This window comes from Ambystoma mexicanum, chromosome 10 (assembly GCF_040938575.1).
Source record: "Ambystoma mexicanum isolate Mex_15411 chromosome 10, UKY_AmexF1_1, whole genome shotgun sequence".
Classification (NCBI taxonomy): Eukaryota; Metazoa; Chordata; class Amphibia; order Caudata; family Ambystomatidae; genus Ambystoma; species Ambystoma mexicanum.
This window is the reverse complement of record NC_090932.1, coordinates 678,996,765-679,021,542: the sequence shown is the minus strand read 5'-3', so window position 1 is coordinate 679,021,542 and position 24,778 is coordinate 678,996,765. Positions and strand designations below refer to the sequence as shown.

The following is a 24,778-nucleotide window of genomic DNA, read 5'->3' as shown; positions in this document are numbered from 1 at the left end:
GAAAGGTGAAATTGCGGATAGGTGAACACCGTAGCGGTTTAAAGAATTGGACTAAGAATGCCCCATTGGTAGAACACTGGGTAGAATATACTCACCAAGTACAGGATCTCTCCTGGTCGATTGTTTACAATCAGAAACCGAGTAATGACATCAACCGGGATAGACTAGCGTTGTCAAAAAAAGAACGCAAATTTATTTTTCTGACTAAAAGCATGCTCAATGGTCTAAATGAAAAATTCGACTGGGTACTGTAGAATTCCAGTACGGTCTGAGAGATGGTTTAATAAATATTATAAACCTTGTCCGTCACTCTGTGAGTAAAACATGCACGGCAGCTCTCATATTACATCGACCTGTTCATCTGGTGACGCGGCATTTCGTCTTCTCCCTCTGTGGCATGGATGGTGGTGGAGGCTTGTGATGTGCTCCGGGTTTTTCCTCCTGTTTTGGTTGTCCTGGGATGGTTCGCATCTGGCGTGCTGCTTCTTTGTGGGCGGCGATGGATCGGCGACCATAGAATAGAGATCGGATCGGACTGAATAACATTTCCGTGTTATCCAGTCGGGTCACATGACATGGTTAAGGTCACATGCTGCGATGGGCACTCTCTGATTGGCTAATCATGAGGCGCCTGTAATGAATTTAAAATCGGTTGGTTCCTCTGAACCGAGAGCTACGAACAAGGGGAACAACGGCAGTCACTAGGAAGGCTGTCGAGACGGACCAACGCAGTGAACGATCATACGCTGTGACGAATCCGCAAGTTATAAGCCAGACGAGGAGGCGAACCGAACGGAGCTCGGAACATCCAGGATGCGGTGTTAGACCCATATAGAGGTAAGTAAGAAGTCGGCTAGCGATAACCGATTGAGGGCTACTCAGGTGGGGAATAAGGAGCCAGACCTTACCAATACCAAATGCCACTTGCTGATACTGTTGTCTGTGTTGTCTTTTTTGTTGTCAACAGTGTTGACGCTCTCCGATGCTCCGATGTAATGGGGATAAGTTTGACCCCAAACAAGTCGCATTCTAGACCTCGGGTCAATTCGGCTGTGCGAATTCCGGCTACCAAACAGCAATAGTGGAAGATAATGGTTCAGCTTCCGCTGTAGCACGATTTATTCACCTTCTACAGGGTAAGCCAACCCCTATAAGAGCAATTAGAAGACGCTAAAGGCAAGAATGTGTCTGGTGGGGGGAACTACAATGTAACAGAATGGTTGCTAATTGTTGGCCATATCATCCTTTCCAGATCTATATTCTTGTTGACGTCCAGCGAGTTTGACACGTAGAAGGAAGGTTGCGACTATCAACAAAGACAGCATTTATTTGCTTAGGATAACGTGCCCCATTCGTGGGTAAGTTAACCATGGTTTTATGAGGAAACATGCGAGATGGGTGATTAATGCCTGTGTTAAAGGGCAGTGAGCTAAAATAGCCCCCCTATTAGCATTTCCTGTATGTTCTGTTATCTCCAGACGCTGTGTGCCTTTCTCTCTAGACGCTCTTGAGCTCTCGAGCAATTGTGTCTTTTTTATCGAGGTTCCTAGTTTTGTAGTTTCTCAATCTCTGGTGTACTTGTTTGCTTATGTATTGTCACACATGGGGTCGAGTTTGCAACAGGACAGAAACGCAAAATCCCTGACTCAATGGCAACTTTCAGACATAGAGGGGTGAGATATATATATAGTACTTCTCAATGGTGGTGGAGGGGGGTGTCTTTGGCTATGTGTCATGGTTGAAACCTTTATTGAGCTAGTCATGAGCTCTCGTACACTGAGTACGGTAACGACTATGTTTCTCAGGTACTGGTATAACCATAAGGTATACCTTTGTTAACAGGTAATTGATACACTGTTTTTATGCATCGCTCTCTTATAGGTGAAAATTATCTCGTGAAACTATCGACGAGCAATTCCGTGAATGCAAAGATTGGGATTGCCAGTTATCAAAGTATTTGGACTTTGAGGAGAATTTTCGAGTTCATTTAAAACCAATCACTGTCAGTATGCAATGATTCTGATTTTAAGTCTACCCCTGATGAATTTCCTAGAATATCCTGTATAAGGAAAGAAACATGTTGGGCCTGTTTTTATCATTGTTTAAAAGGTTTTTTTGGTGTGTATCTGTATGAATGAAACATAAGTTCTGTATGAGATTGTTTGGTACGAATGGTGAGGAGTGGGTAAATGAATAAGTGAACTGTGATCACATATTATCACTGTGTATAAGCCACTTTGTCATCTCGGCTCCCATTTACGGATAGCCATTAGTGAATTACGTTGCATCAGTGATATGGAGTGATTCTTCTTTGTTTATGTTCTTGTTCTCCCTTCTTTTTTTTCTCTCGTTTTGTACTCATGATTAATTCAAGGAGAGCATTTCTTAATTAGAATTTCTTAAACTAACTTTTTGAAATGATCTTTTGTATTGGAGATATATTAAATATGTATATGAAATTTTCAAATAAAATATGTAATTGTTTTTATAATGTTCAATGTTGTTGTTGTGCAATATTGATGAACGCGGTAGCTTCTGTTGACATGAGATAGCTTTTTTCCTTTCAACTTAAGAGAGCGGTACTTTTGCGAGTCACGAGCCTTTTTGTTATATGCCAAGGGTTCCACCCTTAATGTGAGGGTCTGCTTGTGACGCATAACTTTTCCCTCAAATCTCTCAGTGTTTTCTTTTGGGCTTCATCAGTAGGCAAGAAGCATGCCCTCACTTGACGTGAAACAGTCATAGTAAAAGGACCTGTTCACTTGGCAGTACAGTGGGTGTGGATAGGAAGATTCAGATTTCATTGGACAACTAGCACCTGGTTACAAGCCTGCTGTGAATTATATGATTATTGCAGATATAAAGAAATACATGTTATAATACCCTTAATAATAAAACACCATACAGACTGGTAGACACACTTCAAAGTTCATGTTTGTTTTTAGGTTTCTCAAAGAAAAACAATACTCTAGAGACCAGGGGTCTGCCACCTTTGGCTCTCCAGTTGTTTTGGACTACGTCCTCAATCAGCCCCAGCCAGCATAGTGGCACTTGTATCTCAAGTACCTGAAACATCAATATCACACCATGTAGACTTTAAATGACTGAAAATGATGCATTAAATCCTTACTAGGCCACCAAATTGGATCTACATATTGCAGTTTGCCGAAGAACCCCACCAGGGCAGTACAATCTACATATACAGGAGGAAAGGATTCGGGAAGTGAAACCAGAAGAGCAATGCTTAAAATGTTTTAATTACACTGCACAAACCCTGCACCCCCTCTTAGCAGTAGCCTAGAAAGATAGTGCTTTCCCAGCAGAATAACACACTTCACCAGGGCCCACATTTCGAGCGAACATTCAGTGTGCCATTACCCTGATTTCAAAGTCGGAAACAAAAATCAGTACCATGTTGCAAACAGAAATGTCCTCAGGGGTCTGAAACTCCAGGCCCCCAAAAGCAACAATTGCACCAGACGTGTAGGTTAACTACTGACTATGTATATTGCTCCCATTTAGGTTCATTGAGTGCAAATTTAAATTGTATGGATATTCTTAAACACGTGAATTTGGTGACCCTAAAGCCACACAAATTGTACCAAATGTGCAAAGGAAATTGCTTACCAACATCTACGTCTGTAAGGATACGATCAATGAACTGGCAAAGGATTTGGCGTGGCTTCTGAACAACAGTGTTATAGTCTTCTGGTTTGGCACTGATTTGGAGGAAAGTGGAAGAAAAAAAACATTATCATGTAGACCAGAAACAGAACTCTCTTAATAAAGAGAAAACCAAACTCTGATTAAACATTTCCCCTCATCCCCACCTTCCAAGTATTGGAATATGAGCTATGTGGAAAAATGTATATATAGGAAACAAGGCAAGAATGGGTTGTTTAGAAAAATTTGGGACAAATTTCTGACATTGTATTGATTCTGACAATTTCATATTATGTGATGTGTACCTGGCATCTGTAAAGGGGGGGGGGGATTTATGTGTTTGTAATTATGTATATAGTTTTTGCTACGAATTTCTTTGTTATTTCATGTTTTGTTGTTATAAGTAAAATGAAAATAAAACATGAAAAAAATATATATATGGAATCTGAGCTATGGCAGTAATGCCAATATATACATAAAGATGTATCCCACATACATAAACATACATAATACTTAAACCATGAAAAACGCAAAGTAGAAAGCTACCTTAAAAAAAAGACAAAAGAAAGTATGCAAGTGTACAGCTTTGGTATAAGAGCTTTCCATGTCTCCGGACATTGTACCCGGTCTAGGACAAAAAAACACTTGTATCCCAAAGACTTCAACTTAACTGTGCCCCGAGTGAAGGCAAACATCAACTTCAGGTTCAGATGTTCTGCACTGAAATGAGACAAGCCATACCAACACTTGGTTGAGAAGTAAAATGTGCTTACTCTGGGTAGCAATGGTTCTGATGGCTAAAGTCCTTCCTTGGCAGAGGATTCATCTTTGGAAATATTTCCAGCAACTTTGGAAACTACTTTTACTCTATTGGTGAAATGAGGGGCCATCACGCCCATAGAGCACGCCTGCATATCTATTTGCCATGGCACTTCCTGCAAATTACTATGAACAATCGGAGCAGGTAGGCTATAAGAACACGCCAGGAAGATTGTATCTGTCACCACTACCGTTAACAAAGGCATATTCTTTAAAAGTTCATATGATTAGCCGTCCTTGAAGAATTGTGCAGGCAATACTTAGATAATCCCCTGGAAGGCTACACCTTCAATATATCAAATGAACAATTTAAAAAAAGGATGGGATGGACAGCTGTTCTCTCCACCAGTGCTTCAGACTGATAACCGAATCCAGTGAATGCTCCCCATCCGACTCCCTTACCACGCACTCTAACCAATGACAAAGCAGCTTCTGTTTTCTTTTTACCTGAAACAGGGATTTCTTCACAGGCATCACCCAAAAACATGCCACCCTTAAGAAATTTTAAGTCTGAAGTCCACCAATGAAGATCTTGTACCACTTTCATTGACAAGTCTGTTACCATGCTAAATACGGGGGTTCCCCAATGCCCATTGAAGCAACTGCATTTATAGTCTCCTTGCGGAAAACATTTACTGTATAGAACAATCAGACCTAAATGGCAGAGATAATCACCCTAAGTAGTCTTTCGGTATAGAAAACAGACACTGTATGTTTAGGGGTTTGTCTGCAGGTGGGAAGCCACTATGCCCAAGTGTGTCAAATACTACTCTGACAAACCGATAGTCCTAAAAAAAACTAGAGGCCTTTGCCTGGCTGATTAAAATCCTGAGTCTGTGCCAAAGACACATTATTGTCTGAAATGAAGCCAACGCCTCCTCTTGGAAGACTAACTTTATAAGCAGAATGTCCAGACAGAGTAAACCCACACTTCACGGAGTAGAAGATGGGTAGCGATCACAGTCAACACCTTTATTTCACAGGCGAGGTGAAGCTCTGTTGATGCAACCCCCATGTTCCACTCGAATTGACCCTCTTCCCCCAATGATCAGTGGCATTCTTACAATGTTTAATGTAGCCTTGTTTACAAACACGTTTTAAAAAAGCTAAAAAGTAACATTTTAAATAACCTTCTGCGTTCCCATTTCCCGTTACTATGCTTCGTCTCTCCCCTCACTTAGCTCTTACATCTCCACAGCCTTGACTTATGTTCTCACTACACCTACAAAGTTTTATTCCCCTCTAAGGTTTTGCATCCCGTTTTTTGCCACCTTTTACAAACCACATTATATTGAATAGGACTTTCTGATATTTGAGGCTGTTGATCAGTCTCTTCCATGAGGCTGCACTATTTTGGCAACCCATCATTTGCGTTCTAACTGTCCTCCAATGCCACAGTATCAATTGCTTAACCACAATCGTCTATAGCAGTGCAACAGGATGGCTGGTAGGTCTCACTTTTAATATTTAATGTATTAAGGTCCACAAGTTCTGCCGAGACTTCGACAGGACCAGAGCACATAACATGGCACTGATCAAATGCACACCTCTAGCGTTCCCCCTCCCCATCTGCTCCTTTCACCTGCTTGTGCATTATGGCAGGCGTCCAGAGCCACTGATGTATAATCTTAAAGTAAGCAACCTTAAGCTTCAGCTCAATGTCATTATACTATCTGAATCCTTTACATCACATTGCCTGAGAAACAGATCTTCTAATGTGGCATTTAGTGTACGTTTAGTGTCGTCTGGATACACTGGTTTGAAGATTGTGTTTTAGGAGCCCCACCATCAATTCTCAAGGATTGCTATGTGTTAAGCTTCTTTTCTACTCGCGTCTTTCTGCAAACCGGAAAAGCAGCACTGCAGGTCAACATACCTCCACATCCGTTTTGTGCATACCTTCCACGTCTTAAAGTTGTGGCAAATTCGTCCAGATTCTTGAAGTCAGAATTTGAACGCCCTTTTCAATCCCCTTCACCACCACGACCACCACCACCTTACTTACCCACTCTTTCTGTATCTTCCTTTCCGATTTCTCCATATCGGGGCGCTGCTGGTTATTCTCAGATGCATTTCAGTGTTTTGTGTGCCCTTTGCCAGACTACACATTCATTTCCAATATTGGGTTGTCCGTGTTCTGTTTTTACACTGTATTTCATGTGTCCGATTTATTTACCCTTCACTATTTCCAACTCTTTTTAGTCCACCACGTTTTTTTCTCCTGCAGCATAACTGTCTGCTGAAACAACAAATAGTCCACGTAGTAGAATTTCATTTCACGCCCTGCTGCTCCCTGGTTTAGGAGGGGCATGTGGCTTATCCTCATAGGTCTGTGTCTCCCACTCACCCCGATGGAGAGGGTTGGAATATTATCTCAAACACAATTTACTGTGAGATCAGTACCCTCTTGAGCATCTAAACCATGCTCCACAGAGACAACTGAATCTTAATGCAACTTGCTAAGTCGAGTCTAGTTCCTAGAAAAGGCAATTTAACGCATCAACAGGTATTTAACATATGTTTACCTTACTACATGGGCATTTTACTTTTCCCATAACCCAATTGCCATTAATTGTGTGCCCGACTAACTGTGCAATGACATTCATGTTCAGGGAGATGATTTTCACATTTGCCATCATGTCATCTGTGCGTTATTGTTCTCAAAATCTGTCTAGTATGGGTTGTGCTGCTCACATTTCAGCGAGCAATATCTTCTTCATGGAGTGCTTGCCCTTATTGCAGAATGTGGCTTTCTCACAGTAGGCTAGGTCAATCCATGGTAGTGCATACTTTCCAATACGTTAGCCCAGCAGTGTCAGGAAGAGGCTTCCTATTGGCTAATGCTCAAAAGGAGGATCCTTATTTTGATATCCCAGGCTGACAGAGAGCAGAGGGACCATATTTTCCTGGTGTCCGATCTGGTAGCGCTTCCAGTTTCCGCCGGCAACCTACATCAAATTGGTACAGCAAAGTCACAACGGCTGTCCAAAAACACAGAAATGATAAAGAAAATGTGCCCCCAAGCCACATTCAAATGAAGATATTTGTGAGACGGCAGCTAATGGGAGTAGCAAGCAGAACTAGGCAGGCAGAGGGAGCAGCCATCCTCTTGGCTGTGTTTCCCCTCCTGCTCAGGCATAGCAGGGTTACCTTTTAATTCTAGTTTTAACTGAGTTTCTCACACACCTCTTACTGCGCCATACTCATTTGTCTGACACTCTCAATTCATACTAGTTGTAATCAGTTATAAAAGTCCTTTCAGACAAAAAGGGTGGCAAGTATTTATTTATGATCGAAGGCCTTTGTGATGACACGTGTTTCGACACCTATGTGCCTTTTTTCAAATCAGGGCAAGTCGTGTTTCTGATGGCCTATATTGATTTGCATTACGTCTGTGCTGTGCCGGCTTGTCCTGGGGTTAAATCCCATCTCTAAAGTCTCAGGTTTAGCGTCTCACGTAGGTTCCTATGGCTGCCAGGACTTTTATAACTTATTAGAACTAGTTTGAATTGAGAGTGTCAGACAAAAGAGTATGGCGCGGTAAGAGGTGTGTGAGAAACTCAGTTAAAACCAGGTTGTTCAACGAGTAACGGAACTCAATGTCTCCGTAGATTCCCACACCAATGCGACATAAGGTTTCGACTTAAAACCACACCAAGTGAATCTGGTTGTGGGGGTCCTTAGGTTCATATCCACCAAAAAGTTCCTTTTTAATTCTACACTGCCCAAACTTTGCTACTACTTATCACACCCACCTATTATGACCACAAATGTGTATTTATCAAAATCCCTATATAGCATTGTTGTATGCGGCTTTTATTAAAATCCATCAGTAGCTTTATCCCCTTTTCCTAATGCCACGATATCCTTCTGTGATTTCACAGCCGAGGTTTATGGAATTCATAATTACGACGATAATTGCACTGTCTTAGAGAGGTCCATTTGTTCTACTCCCACAGGTCTCTCCTTAGGTTGGAGAGACGGGGTAAATGTTGGGCTTTCATTGCTCCTACATTTACTACGCTCCTACGGTTTCTTTCATACCCTGTATGCGCCCTTCTTCTGTGCCTCCTCTCCCATGTGGCTTATTTCATTCTCGTGCTCCGACACTCTGCTTCCTTTGTTATATTTCTCCCTCGGCGTTCCTTCGTCGTTGCTGGGGTCATTACAAGTTTTACCTCTCCACCAAACCTGTAATGGCCATTTTACAACAGAGTTCCTAATTATTTTTTTATTCATTTGTCAATTTCGTTTACGTCTCCGCTTAATTTCTTTTCTCTGGGCTTTAATGACACTGCCAGTACATAAATAGCATAACCCATTCAAGTTTCACCTTTTCCCACCATGTCTTCTGTTGTGCTCTGCTCTCAGCATTCCATCTTTGGCGCGGTTTCACGTGCACGTCATACCATTATTCAGGCTACCACAGAGATTGTCAATGTGTCTGGCTAGATTACTCAGACATGCATGAATGCTTGACGGTGTGACCTCCGGGCCCTTCATTAGCCGGACGCTCGCTGAGACTAAAGGTCCCCATCAAATTTCCTTCGTGTCCATTTTTTTTAGTTGTATTTGAGGTGTGGGGGTGCCAGTTTGTTCTGAACGTTCTCTGTTCCCAGGCGGTCATTGGGTGCACTCTGGATGTGGAATTGTGGTCCCCTGGCCCACGCACGAGTTTTCTTCTTCTAGCAATTGTCATTTGTGACGACCACTGTGTGGTGTGGTGAATGCAGGCAGGGTAGGACTGGGGCATAAAATGTCTCGGGCACCAATGAAAAAGTGGCCCACGCTTGCAAATGGCAATTCATTCCTTTTGTGACAGACTGCTTGAATAGTAGCACCCAAAGGGAAGCGTTTTGATAAAATGTGATGCAAAGGGAGCATTTTAAAGAATATCTGTTCAGCACCAACACGGGTCAAACCACTAGCCGCATAATGAAGTAACCCATCAAACCTGCCCACATTGGCCAAAAATGTGGCCCACTTTCACCCAATAAACGGGTTTGCGGCCCCTTTAAACTCAGAAGTTTGAAAAGCCCTGAAACTATGGCCGCGAGATATTATTTTTTTAAAGCACAATGTGGTTACACATAAGCTTCTATGCTGTCACACACCAACATTAATTATAAAAAGCTATTTTTAAATGAACATTTACTTACACTTCCCGGCTCCGGCCTTCATTTCGTCGGAGACCGAGAGGATCGAGTAAGGAGTATGCTGACTGACGCTTGAGGGCCCATGCGAGTAACTGCACCCAACAAAGTGAACTACCACCGAGAGGAAGTGTGAAGCATAAGAGGGCACGAGGGGGCCACTGTAGGAAAGCTATGTGTCTAAGAGGGAGCTGGACCCGCAAGGGAGAAAACTGTTGGCGGGCCAATGGTGTAGTGTGCCGACATGAACCACACAACAGGGACTGGATGGACAACAAGCTCAGAGACCTGCTGTAAACAACCACTGTGAGGTCACAAATGCGACGTCACTGTAATAAACGCACGAGGTACAAAGGGTCACAGAATGATGGCAAAGTTGCTTTGTGACGTGTATCCTGCTAAGCCTCAGGGCAGGCTGCTAAACACTGATGTGCAGCGCGCAGCAGAGTGACCGCACCCTGGCACGCCATACTTACTACACATGCAACAAGGAGAAATGGGACACGTTCAATTTGAAGACTACCGATTTAGTAGCGACAAGCAACTAAGAGATTCACGTAAATGTAAAATGTACAGATAGTCTTCGAAGCATAAAAGCACATAAACATGAAAAATCGGAACTGCGTTATATAGCCATGTGTTGTGCGCGACATGACCAGGACCGAGCTTGGATCAGCACATGTACCACTTCTGTCAGGGATGGGACAGGAAACCAAAGGTGACCCTGATTTATTTTCCCTATGCCCCATATTAAACGTGTCACGTGGCACAGAGAGCACGCCCAATCTCGCCAAGAAGGGATTGTGTTGTTATGCCCAAAGAAAATATGGAAGAAATTACTGCAAATGGCGTATTTTATAGCAGTTTTTGTTAAAAGTGAGAAAGAAAAATAACATAGCGGAAGTTTTTTCCTATATTCTTTGTTTCAAATGGTATTTGGGTATGAGAGGAGATGGAAGGAATGACCGGGGGAGAGGATAGGAGCAGACAAGCAGGTGGAACCAGGCTTAAGTTTGCTGATTTAGCACTTAAAACTGCGCATGGGGAGCTTCAAAGTACTACATTAGAAGGGAGTGGAGAGGGGAGTTGGAGTGGGCGCCTATGGGCATTTAGGAGTATTACGTCATGGAAAAAAAGCGTTCAATGGTAGTGATAAGCACATTTCAAGCGTGTGCAAGTTCTGGTCCTAACCTTCAAAATGGCCTCCAAGAGACCTCTTCTGTGGCAACTCGCCTAAAGTTGCAAGAGATGATAGCAGAGAACAATGAGATTGCAGGTTTGGATAACTATGAGATAATCCTGTGACAGAAAGTTAACAAAGGCTGACAGTTAAGCAGTGTGTGTTTCAGGACAAGCAGTATCGGTTCAACCTGCGAGACATCTGGAATTCTGAATGTGAAGCAGAAGATTGCTCTCCAAAAGACACTTCTCCTTGAGAGAGAAGTCGGAGGAGTCCCTGGTGGAAACTTCAGCCACTCCATGAACAGAGTGACAGGCTTTAAGTCCTGCATCTATGTGTAAATTAAGGCAGAACCCAACGTTTGGTCTTGGGATATTAGGGATCCCTACCCCACAAATCTGTACTGGATACTGTGACGAATCAAGGGTATTGGTCCCTTGTCCCCAAGGGGGAGCCTCCCCCTTTGAGGCTAAGGGGGTGAGTCCGCTCTGCAAGACCCTCCCTAGGGGTCTGGCCAAGTGAGACCTCACTGGGAGAGACACCCCCATTAGGGGACAAAAACTCTGGTTCCTGTGAGGAACCCCCTAGACCATCCATCCTAGCAGCATATATGGGAATACCTGCCATGAAGAATGCTGTAAGAGCTGGGTGTTTGGCCGAAGGCAATATCGAAATAAACTATCCTGCAAGAGAAAAATAATCTGTCTCTTCAGTTTAACTGAGACAAGTAGAGTGACCAGAGTGAGAGAGAATCAGAAGCAGGGGAATCCCCCCCGACAGCACCACGCTTTGGCGAGGCGAAGTGGAGAGAGACAGAGTACCATAAGCAGGGGAAGCACCCCCCCCCCCCCCCGGACATCATCACACCTGGGAGAGGCAGAGCAGGAACGGAGAAGCCATTGTAAAGCTGCAGAAGGGAATCCTACGTTCGGGGAGGGGATGCCACAACGACATCGTGATCTGCAGAGGGCCCGGTGAACCTGGCCAAAACCACCTCCGTGGGGATTGTACGAAGGTCCACAGTGCCGGCACCCGGCAGCAGTGCGAGAGTAGACCGAGTAAGGGAAGCCGACGATACACGAGAAGCAACAGAGCAGAATTCGAATTAGAGGACCATGTACCGACCCCTACAGCATTACTCCGCAGACAAAGAGGTAACAGGGAGAATGGGAGAACTGGGAGGCCGTCAGGCATCATTATAAAGGAGGGGAGAACTTGTCCCAGTGAGACAGATGAGATACTGGTTGTAAGCGTGTTTAATTGGAACTGTGAAAATACAATAAAGAGAATAATGCATAAGCCTAAAAGAGAAGTAATTAAATATTGGGCTCGAATAACAGGGAAAGAGGGGAAGTGCCCCATGGCAGAAAAGAGCGGAGCAAAGCAGAGATAAAATTCAGGGTTTATGAACGGGACATTTTTATCTTCTAAATAAAAATTAGAGGAGAGACATTCAGAGTGAGAAATCCTAGGAGATGGGAAAGGTCAAACTGGAACAAGGCATACCCAAACTAAGGAAGCATGGGTTACCAGACTCAAGGCCTAGACGTTTAGACCAGAGTGTAAGAGGTTTATGAAGGAGAACTATGAAAAACCTATACCTAAAGAGGGAATAAAACCCAAGCATATTGTGAAGGAACTAGGGGGGGGCGTGGCCTGGAGCTCATGGTGTTAAGGAGCCAGAGAAGCGAGTTCCGGCCGAGGCGCCATATCCAGATCCTTTTAAGATGTTCAAAAGGGCACCATTATCTATAAAAAACAGCCGCAGGGGCAGTGGAAGCAGCGCCCGACACAGTGCTGCACTTTTGCAGAGAAATCGGACTTGGAGGAGACGGGTAACCCCGCTCAAGCTGATCCACCCCCACCACCCACTCCGAGGATGCATTCCAAATGGCGGCCGAGTCCTAGAGCCGGCATCCTCCAGCGAAGAACCGCCTGCCGCCTACACTTTAGGAGGCGGATAACTGGAGCCGACCTGCGGAAGGAGCCAACGCCAGAAGGAGTTCCATCCAGCTGCGCAGGGGCGACCAAGCTGATCCAGAAATCCGACCGCAGGAAGCCCAGCTGGAGACTGAGGAGGCGCAGTGAGCCCACCCTGGCGGAGGCGAGAGCGATTCTGGCGCCGAGGCAAGGAAGAAGGGTGTCCCCGTGTTTCTACGCTGGAGCTACAGGAGACCGCAGAGGAGAGCCCCTGCTAGAGGTGAGCCAAGGAGCAACCGAACACAACACTGAAGCGGGAAGGGAGGCAGACCCCACGACACAGCGCCGGAGCCAGCCGACCCCGACGCAGAGAATCCAGGCAAGCTTAAGGTGAGCCAGGCCGATTGGGGGGCACGCAGACTGCAAGAGAGCCGGGGAGACCTCACCCAACAACTCAGGGGCCCACAAGAACTGAGCAAGTGAGAATCCCCCAGGGGCTGTCCAGGGGACATCGAAGTGAGGCCCTGAGCCGCTACATCCAAATACCGGGTCCCCGCAACAGGAGTGACCCACGCAGCGCACAAAGGTGCCGGCGAAGAAACTACAGCTCACAGGGCCACCGCATCATCAGGGCCAGAAGGGCGTGGGACTGGTGCCCAGCCACGTATATACCTACAATAAATCAAGCTGGCAGCAGACGCCAGGATCTGAGGCCCTGAGCCCAAAACCAAGATAAACATCAGATCCTACGGCCACCGAACCACACCTCACAGCAAACCGCATAAACTCCATCATGTCCTCCAGGGGCAAGGGAAAGACAATAACTATGGACACATACTTTACCACCAAAACACAAGCTCCAACTCAAGCCCCAACCTCCTCCTCAGAACTCACACAGGCAAAAGAGAGGGAAGCCAAAGATAGCCAGGTACTAGAAGCTATCGCTTCACATTTATAGACACAAAAATCGATGAAGTGAAGGCTGACATGCAACTTATGCGCCAGGACGCCCGAAATCTCACCGAGAGAGTGACTAATGTAGAAACAACCCTACAGGAAACAGCAGAGACCTGAAGGCCAGGATGGCAGAACTGGAAAGGAAGGTGGCCACGCTAGAAGCAAGATCTGAGGAGGCAGAAGGGCAAGCCAGACGTGGCAAAGTTAGGATACTGGGGGTGCCTGAAGGAATTGAAGGCTCAAACCCAACGACTTACATAGAAGCCCTAATACAGCAGAAGGTCGAAGCAGGAAAATTAACACAAGGCTTCGCTGTGGAAAGGGCACATAGATCCCTCCAAAAGAAACCGCCGCCGGGCTCACACCCCCACCCGATAATTGCTAAAATACTTAATTTCCAAGATAGGGAAACCATTCTGAAACACTCCAGGGAAGGAGGAATTATAGAACGTGACAATTCCAAGATCACCATCTACCCTGATTATACTCCAACTGTACAAAGAGCAAGATATTCATTTGTCCCAATTAAAGCCAGGCTCCGACAACTGAAGAACAAGTTACTTTCTTACCTGGTAACGTTCTTTCGATGGGATGGTCCGACGACGTATTCCATATCTATGACATGTAATCACCACAGCTGTGCTGCTTCGGAAACTTTTTCGGCGTCTGCGTCCTGCGTCGATGACGTCGATGCGCCGTCGTCGAGGACCTCCTCCGACGTCCGACGTCATCTGATGTGATAAGTAGGACGCACGACGCCCATAGCCTCAGTTGTAGTTTTTTCCCCCAGAACGTGTGACATAAGTCAACTGCCAGTCAGACACAAAGCCTTGCGGAACGTAAGCTGCAATCGCAAAAGAAATTCTGCAGCGGGGAAGGCAGGGCGGGAGCGATATGGAATACGTCGTCGGACCATCCCATCGAAAGAACGTTACCAGGTAAGAAAGTAACTTGTTCTTCGAGGGGATTGGGTCCTCCGACGTATTCCATATCTATGACAGACTCCCAAAGCAGTACCAAAGCAAGGAGGAGGGAAAGAATTTAGAATCAAAATGTAGAATAGCCAATCAAATAGCAGAGCAAAGGACCGCCTTGCCAAAGGCCAGATCCTGTGCTCGGATGGAATCGAGGGAATAGTGACGTACAAATGTATGTACTGAAGCCCAGGTGGCTGCATCACAGATGTTGCGAATAGGAACACCCCTCTGCAGGGTAGTAGACGCAGCCATACCCCTGGTAGAATGGGCCCGCAAGCCAGCCGGTGGGTCCTTACCCGCCAAGCGGTAGCACTCCGAGATGGCCAAAATAATCCAGCGAGACAAAGTCTGTTTCGTCACAGCTTGCCCCAAACGCTTTCCAGCGTAACCAATAAAGAGTTGATCATCCACTCTGACCCGGGACATGCGTGAAACATAAAAGCTTAAAGCTCTCCTAGGATCAAGCCTATGGAGCCTCTCCTCTTCCTTACCAGGATGCGGAGGAGGATAGAATGCCGGAAGAACAACCTTCTGGGCCAAATGAAATTCCGTCACTACCTTCGGAAGAAAAGAAGGACGAACTCTAAGGACAACCCTGTCCTTGTGAAATACAGTGAAGGGAGGCTTAACTGAAAGTGCCTGTAACTCACTCACTCTGCGAGCCGAAGTAACCGCAACTAAAAACACAGTTTTCAGAGTTAACAGCCTCAAAGGGCAAGAATGTAAAGGCTCAAACGGAGCACCCATAAGAAACTTAAGAACAAGGTTCAAATCCCAACCGGGCACCAGGAAAGGTGACGGAGGGAACACATTAGTGAGCCCTTTCAGGAACTGTGAAATCAAAGGGATTTTAAAGTAAGAACACTCTTCAGACGAGCGCTTAAAGATGGACAGCGCCGCCAGGTAACCCTTAACGGTACCCACTTGCAAGCCCCTGTGGGCCAAAGAAAGTAAAAAGGACAGAATCATGGGGATGTCACATGCAAAAGGATCCACATTCTGAACTCTGCACCAGTCGCAGAACTTACGCCAACGGCAACGGTACAGAGACTTTGTTGCTGGCCTCCGGGCCGAAAGCAACACCTCCATCACGTCCTCAGGGAGGTCCCAATCCTTATACCTCAACCTTTCAGAAGCCAAGCGTGAAGGTTGAGGGATCTGACCTCTGGATGGAGAACCTGACCCCCCTCCCTTGAGAGCAGATCGTCTCGGTAGGGAAGACGACGTGGAGGGCAGATGGATAAGTCGAGAAGGTCCGGGTACCACGTCCTCCGAGCCCACGCCGGGGCAATGAGGATCATCCGGGAACCGAACTTCCGTAACCTCCGCAGCACTTGCGGGATGACGGGGACTGGAGGAAACGCGTACAGCAGCGGGAATGACCAATCCACCACAAACGCGTCTCCTAAGGCTCCTTTTGGAGGAAATTCCCACGAGCAAAACCTTTCGCACTTCCGGTTGACACTGGAGGCGAAGAGATCCACTTGAGGGGTCCCCCAAAGGGCGAAGATCTCCAGGAGAATCTCCTGAGCCAACTCCCACTCGTGAGAGATCGCGCTCTGCCTGCTCAGAGCGTCCGCCGTCACGTTTTCGGCTCCGGCCAGATGAACTGCCGAGATCGAAACTTCCTGCTGGATGGCCCAGAACTCGAGCTGCATCGCCTCCCTGCACAGAGGAAGTGACCCTGCCCCCCCCTTTTTGTTGAGGTAGTGCATGGCCACTGTGTTGTCCGTCAGGATCAGGACATTCTTCCCTCGCACAGACGGCAGAAAAGCCTTCAGGGCTAGCCTGACGGCCCTCAGCTCCAACAGATTGATATGGAGTCTGGACTCCGACGGAGACCAACGACCGCTGACTGTCAGCCCGTTGGCATGAGCTCCCCATCCCGTGAGGGATGCATCCGTCACGATCGTCACCTCCGGCCAGGGAAGCCAAAATGGAGCCCCCTTCATCAAGTTGCCTTCGACGGCCCACCACAGAAGGTCCCGGGCGACCGAGGACGGCACCTGAATCGAGTCCGACATCCTGCCGGAGGACTGCGACCATTGCGTCTTGAGTGCCCACTGCAAAGATCTCATCCGCAGGCGAGCCTCTGGCACCAGAAGAATGCAGGATGCCATGAGGCCGAGCAACCTCAAGAACTCGAACGCTGGGAGCGTCTGGGCATGCTGAAACTTGTGCACCATCTGCTGAATGTGAAGAGCCCTCACCTGGGGAGGAAAACACTGCCCCAGGGAAGTGTCGAGCACTGCTCCGATGTACTGGAGCCGCTGCGTTGGCGTCAAATGGGACTTCTTTAAATTGAAGGAGAAGCCCAGCCTGTGAAGGGAGCGACAGGTGACCGATAGATGATCCAGGACTTGCTAGGGAGAGCTCCCCCTGATCAACCAATCGTCCAGGTAGGGGTAGACGTGAATCCCCCCCTTGCCTGAGATGCACTGCCACCACCACCATGAGCTTGGTGAAAACCCTCGGGGCGGAGGTCTATCCGAACGGCAGGACCCGAAACTGAAAGTGCGAGTCGCCAACCGCGAACCTCAGGTACTTCTTGTGCTTGGGATGGATCGGCACATGGAAGTAAGCATCCTTGAGGTCGAGTGACACCAACCAGTCCTGAAGCTGAAGGGCCTGGAGGACTTGAGAGAGAGTAACCATCTTGAACTTGTCCTTCCTGAGGAGTTTGTTCAAACCGCGCAAGTCCATGATGGGTCTCAATCCCCCGTCTTTCTTCGAAATCAAAAAATAAGGGGAATACCATCCCTTGTTCCTCTCCGCTACAGGCACCAGTTCTATGGCGCCTTTCTCCAGCAGGGCTTGAATTTCCTGCGCAAGGCGTGGATCCGGACTCTGCAAACAGAGGTTCCCCGGTGGATTGTCGCGAGGCCTGTGCCGAAAAGGAAGACAGTAGCCGTGGGTTATGATCTCCAGAACCCACACATCTGAAGTAATGGCTTGCCACTCTACAAGATGCTGCGCCAGCCTTCCCCCAACCGGCGAACCATGGGACATGGCCTCACGACAGAGTGGGAGCGGCTGCGGCGTTACCTGAGGGCAAAGAGGCAACTGCCCGAGCGGCCTTGGCACCACGGGTACCCTGTCGTCCACCTCTGGTACCCCTGCGTTGGCCTCTTTGACTGCCAGCTCCTCTCGCTTTACTGAAGGATGAGTAATAGCGAAAAGAACCACCCCTCCACTGCTGTCCCCTAGGACGAAAAGGCGGAAGTTGGCGAACTGCAGCGTTAACGACTTCGCTGCAGCTTTTGAGGTCTGCAACCTCTCAAGGCTCTCGTCAGCCTTGCTGCCAAAAAGGTGTTCACTGTCAAAGGGCATGTTGAGGAGCCGGGACTGCACATCAGGAGCAAACCCCGACTTCCGCAACCACGCAAACCTGCGTATCACGGTGCTCGCCGCCATGGACCTACTGACGCATTCAGCTAAGTCCAAACCCGACTGAACGGACTCACACATGGCATCCTTACCATCCTGGACCATAGCAAGGAAACCATCCCGTTCGTCCCCTTCGGGAACATGTTCAGCCGCTAACGCAACACAGTTCCACAGAGTGTGCGTGAAACGTGACAAGGCACAAATGGAGTTGGCCGCCTGAAGCGCCATACCACCAGAAGAAAACACTTTCTTCGCCCAACCATCAAAACGTTTGTCGTCCCTATCGGGAGGGATGGTAGGGTACGATGCCTGCTTCGCCGGGGCCGTGGCCGCCTGCACCACCAAACTCTACGGAGTGGGGTGCCTGGTCAAGTAGCAGGGGTCGCCACTGGCTGGACGGTATTTTCGCGACAAGGATCTGCCCACCGCCGGGAGACTCTCCGGAGCAGTCCAAGCTGCCGCCACCCTTCTCTGTAAAGCCATATGGAACGGCAGAACCGGGTCAGTTGGGGGACCAACATCAAGGATGTCTGTCAGATCATCCTGCACAAACTCCCCTGGGGGAGCAGACCATCCCAAGTACTCAGAAACCCTAGCCATAAGGCGCCGGTACGAGGAATCAGCATGGGAGCCAGGCTCAGGCCTACAAAACTCCACCTCCGGAGAGGTGTCCAGTCCACTGGCATCATGCAGTGACTGTCTCAACTCGTCAAACTGACTATGGCCCGAGACAATTTCATCCGGAACCTGACTAGGAACCAGGCCATCAGAATCCTCATCTGCCTCTGAAATATAGTCCAGGTGGCGAAAAGAAGGCACTCGAGAGTGCTTGCTCTTAACCAGAGCCTTCCTAGGGGGTCCACCCGTGCCCTGGGGTACCTCCGACACGAAAGGCGTCGATGGCGTCGAACGAATCGGCGCCAGCGTCGAGAGAACCGGCATCGGCACCGAGAGGATCGGCGTCGACGTCGAGGAAATCGGCGTCGACGTCAGATGCAGCGCCTCCAGAATCGGCGGCGTCGACACAGCCCTCGAGGCCGGAGCCCCGAGCGTGTCCCTCGACGACCTGAGCGTCGACGGCATCGACGACTTCCTCGGAGCCAGAGCCTCGAGAAAGCCTGTCGACGCCCTCGACGCCACAGACGTCGATGCCTTCTTCGAAGACCTCACAGGAGCACACAGTCTCGAACGCGTCGAGGACCGGGACCTGGAACGGGTACGCCGAGAACGAGTCCCCTTGTCCGAACGGGACCTCTCGCGTGACTCGTGCCAACCACTCTTGCGAGCGGTGTCTCTCGACCTCACACGACCGACCCCACTCGGGGGCGCGGACGGCTGAGTACCCTGCGACTCAAGAATCGCCAGCATCTTCTTCCCGAAGGAAGCCCATTCCTCCGGCGTCGCACGGCTGGAGGGGTAAGCGACGTGCCGGGCAGAGCCCTCCGAAGAGGACCTGGAAGACGACCGGTGACGGCGCTTCCGAGAATGCCTCGAAGAGGCTGAGGAGTGGCGAGACCGTCTCCTAGAAGGAGACCCACGAGACTTCCGACGATGACACGGAGAGTCACCCCTCGAATCATCCGTCGAAAGCCCCGCAGACTTCGACTTCCGGGGCTTGGACACCCGACCTACCGACAACTTCTTCTTACGTTCGCGTAAGGCTTTGGACGTGAGCGACTGGCAGTCGATACAGTCATCCGTGTCGTGGGCCTCCCCGAGGCACCAGAGGCAGGCGTCGTGCGAGTCCGTCACCGACATCTTGGACCCACACTCCCCGCACTTCTTGAAACCCGGACGCGGGGTCGAAGACGAAGTAGACATCTTCAGAAGGATTTTCACAAACGAACAGGTTCGAAGAACCGAGATAGAACAGAACTCCAAAGAGTCGAGGCGTTTAAACCGAGAAACACAAAGCAACATGTTCGCGGAAAAAACGGAACTGAGGCTATGGGCGTCGTGCGTCCTACTTATCACATCGGATGACGTCGGAGGAGGTCCTCGACGACGGCGCATCGACGTCATCGACGCAAGACGCAGACCCTGAAAAAGTTTCCGAAGCAGCACAGCTGTGGTGATTACATGTCATAGATATGGAATACGTCGGAGGACCCAATCCCCTCGAACTTAAAATACATGTTACTCTACCCATCAAGACTGAAAGTGATCTTCAAAGGACGTGCAATATTCCTGGAGACTCCGGCAGCTGCCAATATGTGGATGGAGCACAATAACCTAGCAGATGGCAAAGACGCACCTTCCCAGGAACGCTGAGGCGGACACATAGAAACATAGAAAACGTGCAGCCACTTCCAACCCCGCACAACTAAAGCCGATAAAACACAACGACAAGCCAAGAATGCCATTATCAAATAGGAAAGCTAGATGGATATGGCCCTCGCTCGGCCTCCCACCGAGCACACAGCACAAACCCACGAAACAGACAAGTACAGGTCAGTTGCCGGTACGACCCCACTCGCACCTGAAACCCGAGATGGGTCTAGATAGCGCGAGAGCGCCTGAGCACCGTAGAAGAAATGCAGTCGCTGGGCGCACCAGTTTTAGTTACGTTCCTTGTTTTGTTAGTTACACTGTCTTCGAACCACAGAAAATTGGAGGGGCAGAGGATAAGAGAACCTCAAGTCCCACAACCAAAAAGACTTGGGAACCTAAGGAGAGACCCACATGCTGGAAACGACGGCCACCCAGAGGTTCCGACGGGTGCCAAAACAACAAAACCATCGCAGCTACGCAATGGCAACACAACTTAAGGTGATGACATGGAATGTGAGGGGGATGGGGTCGTACCTACGAAGGAACTGGATTCATTCCTACCTCCGCAGAAAGAAAGTCTCGATCGCAATGCTCCAAGAGACCCACACCTCACAGAAGAAGCCACGTCCAGACTATCGGAACGCTGGGGTGGACATGGAAGAGGAGCACCATACTCCAAATATGCAGGGGGATTTTTCACACGGGTGAACCCAAACGTACCATTCCAATTACTGGGGTCAGAAGCCGACAAGGAGGGCAGGTACCTAATAATGTGGGGCACAATCGAGCACATCAAAATATGATTGGTGAACTCCTATTTTCCACATCACGGCATACCCGCCCACCTCAATACACTATATGCTAAAATAGCACGCCACATGGAAGCAACCTTCATATGGGGGGGTGACTTTAATTGTGTCAGAAATGGATTCACCGACAGGTCCGACCTGCCATAACAACCAAACAACGCCGCCTCACAAGCCCTGAATAATATGACCCTGGTCGATGTCTGGAGAGAACTCCACCCCACAGAGAGAAGCTACTCTTATTATTCATCCCCACATTAATTACACACGAGGATAGACTATCTGCTCATCGACAGGGAACAACTTCCACTAGCGGAGTCCGCACTATACCTGGGCAGATCGATCTCGGTCCACTCTCCCCTACTTATGCAGTGGAAACTCAGGGCACCTAGACCGCCGATCCCGATGTGGAGAATGCCCACCACAACACTCACAGATCATGAGTTCAGAGAAGACCTTGGTAACAAGCTAGAAGAATATATAAACATCAACAAAGGCACAGTAGGTAGCTGGGGCACGCTATGGGAAGCCATGAAAGTGTTGACACGAGGGAAATCGATAGCAGGAGTGGGAGGTGTCCGGAAGCAACTGAAAAGAGAACTGGAGGAAATAATGCACCTGGAAGCCAACACTAGCATCACAGCAGAGGTGGAGACGAAACTGAAGGAAATTAGAGACAGCTGCCAATTAGCCTGGGAAAGATTATCCAAGTTCGACTTCACAACACGCACCGCCATGGCACACAAAGAAGCAGACAAACCAGGCAGACTACTGCCTTGGCTGTGCAAGCGAGAACACCCGAAACACCTACCGACCGAAATCATAGACGAAAACGGAACAACGCACAAGACGCAACAGGAGATCAATAACACATTTGCGTAATTCTACTCCAAATTATATGCCCACAACAGACAGGTGCCCAGAGAAGAAATTAAGGCCACCCTAGAAGAAATAGGGCTCCCGAAACTAACCACCGAACAAAGGGAGGCACTCAAGGAAGAATACGAGACAGGAACCTTACCCAACACCATGAAGGAAACAATCATAATCCCTATGCTTAAACCAAATAAACCAGCCAACGAATGGGATTCCTATCGCCCGCTGGCGATGTTGAATTACGATAGCAAGATCCTAACCACCATACTGGCCAAAAGACTTGCAAAGGTGGTCGGAACCCTAATCCACAGAGACCAGAATGGTTTCTTGCCAGGACGCAACACCACAGCTAACCTGAGGAGGCTCGAACATGTCATGGCGCAAACCCTAGAAAGGGATGAGGACTTGGCGGTACTTTCGCTCGTCCTGAGGGAGTTCGGTTTTGGTGAAAGCTTTGTGAGACAGGTCAAGGTACTGTATAACGCACCTGTGGCCAGGGTGAAAACTGGGGACACAGTGTCAAAACCCTGGGCGATACAAACAGGCACCAGGCAAGGATGCCCACTCTCACCGATGTTATATATCCTAGGACTCGAGCCCATAGCCATCTACTTCAGAAAGCAGTACTTTGATGCAGGGATAAAGCTGGGCAACGAATACTCTATAATGTCACTGTACGCCGACGATGTCCTTTACCTGAAAGACCCACAAACAAATGCAAAGGTCGCTCTAGACATTCTAGACAACTATGCACGCTACTTAGGAATTCTATTCAGCAAGCAAAAATTCTGCGCATTCCCACTGGCTAGACTCAGGGACTCAAAAGAGGCTGACCTGCCTGAAGTTGGAATCAAGAGGCAGCCTGAAATGTTCCGATACTTAGGGGTCAACATGAAGCACACACCAGAGCTTACACACAAATGCAACACGGAGGTCGTAATGAGAGGGCTACTTAAATCCATGAAATTCTGGTCTAAGCTCCCACTCTCGATTATGGGAAGAGCATCCATCACCAAAATGACCTCCCAAGATTCCTGTACTACTTTGTAAACATCTGCCACTACATCCTACCGCCCTTCTTCAGGAGACTAGAGGCTCAAGGACTTCTTATGGGGACCGACCAGACATAAACTACCCCTACCAATTCTCACACTACCATACAAAGAAGGAGGGATACAACTCCCCGACCTCCAGATGTACAATTTGGCGAGGCAACTTAGCCATGTGACGAGATAGCTGCCAGACAAACCAACAGCCGAAACAGAATTACTGCGACAATCACCGTCCCCACTATTTCCCAAGGAAGTGCTATGGAACTCAATGATTCAACCCCAGGGCACCCCTATGATTGCAAAACTAGGCAGGCAGATATGGTCCAAAACCTGCTCAATGCTACACCTGAACCACCCCTACTCACCCAATAACCCCATATTGGCTGATGCATGCAAAACCCTCAGCGACCTCCCGGTAATGAGGAGCTGGGAAAGAGCTGGGATCTACACATGGGGGGGACATGTTTGAGGAGGGCAACTTCAGGGACTTTGAATCACTACAAGCACTGGAGGGACTACCGAAAGGCCAGTTCTTGTGGTACCAACGAGTTAGGCATATCGCAAAAAAGAAATGGAACGTATGGCCCGAGGAACCAACCCGAGGCCCCCTCCTACAGGAAATCCACGACCTCACGGATGGCTGGAAACCAGTGGCCCAGCTGTACAGCCGACTGATGGACAGGCCCAACCCCCGAAGCGCAACTCTGAAAGAAAAATGGGAGAAAGACCTTGAAGTGACACTGAACGAAGAGGAGTGGGATGGGCACTACTTTACCCCAAAGAGGTGTCCAGAAACAATACATTCAGGCAAATACAACTAAACGTCCTGTACAGGACCTATATGACCCAGCAGAGAGTATCTAGCTTCAACACGCAAGCCACCTCAAAATGCCCCTGGTGCGGCAATGACAACGCTGACACGATCCACATGTTCGTGACCTGCCGCAAGACAATGGGCTTCTGGGCCAGAATAAAACAAACCTGCTCTGAGGCGGGGTTAGTCAGATATGGATGGGTCCTGAAAGAGTGCCTACTAGGTACACACCCCAGAGTAAGCAAGTATAAGCACATTGAAAAACTAATGGACATGTCCTGCATCCTTGCAAAGAGAACTATCGCTATGGCATGGAAATCGCCGGGGGGCCCGAGATACGCACACTGGATTAGAGAGATGGACAGATGGACAGAAGCAGAAACCAGAGCCTGGCAAGAAGGATCCACTGGAGGGGAGGAAGGCATAAATGACACACTCGAGTCATGGAAAGCACTACTAAGGGACATACACTTTTCTGCTGACCACAACCCCCCCCCCCCCCCCGACTCACACACTCCACCCAATAAGAACGAGGAGCTACACAACCAAGCCATCCGATGTACCCTCCAAAGGACCTCCCAATACTGGAACTCTCAACCCTCTATACCCTCTGCCTGCACTGAGGAAGAAATACAACACATCATAGTCCGAAGACAGTCCCTGTTAATTGTTATTTTATTGTTAGTTGTTAACAGTTAAAAGATAAAATACATTTTGCTATGCCTTAAGCTTATCATATTTCATGTCCAAATTGTATGCCTATACGCAAATGCCAATAAAATACTTTATAACGTGAAGGAACTACAAGAGTTTATGAAGCAGGTTTCAATAGACTATTGAAAGAGACCATTCTAAGGAAACCTTGGAACAAAGAAGAGACATGTCTAAGATGCAATCAGGCAA

The 24,778-nt window shown here is 48.2% G+C and overlaps 1 protein-coding gene and 1 long non-coding RNA gene across 4 annotated transcripts in view; one reads left to right on the top strand and one right to left on the bottom strand.

The window, feature by feature from the left end:
• Window positions 1–24,778, top strand: part of LOC138491639 (uncharacterized) — a 317,517-nt gene that overhangs the window by 46,047 nt on the left and 246,692 nt on the right. The window lies entirely within an intron of this gene.
• ATR (ATR serine/threonine kinase) overlaps window positions 1–24,778 on the bottom strand; it is a 1,676,349-nt gene that overhangs the window by 1,600,703 nt on the left and 50,868 nt on the right. For all 3 annotated transcript variants that reach the window (XM_069618270.1, XM_069618272.1, XM_069618271.1), the window contains exon 2: window positions 3,628–3,719. In XM_069618270.1, the coding sequence (XP_069474371.1) occupies window positions 3,628–3,719 (92 nt within the window). The remainder of the gene's footprint in view (window positions 1–3,627; window positions 3,720–24,778) is intronic.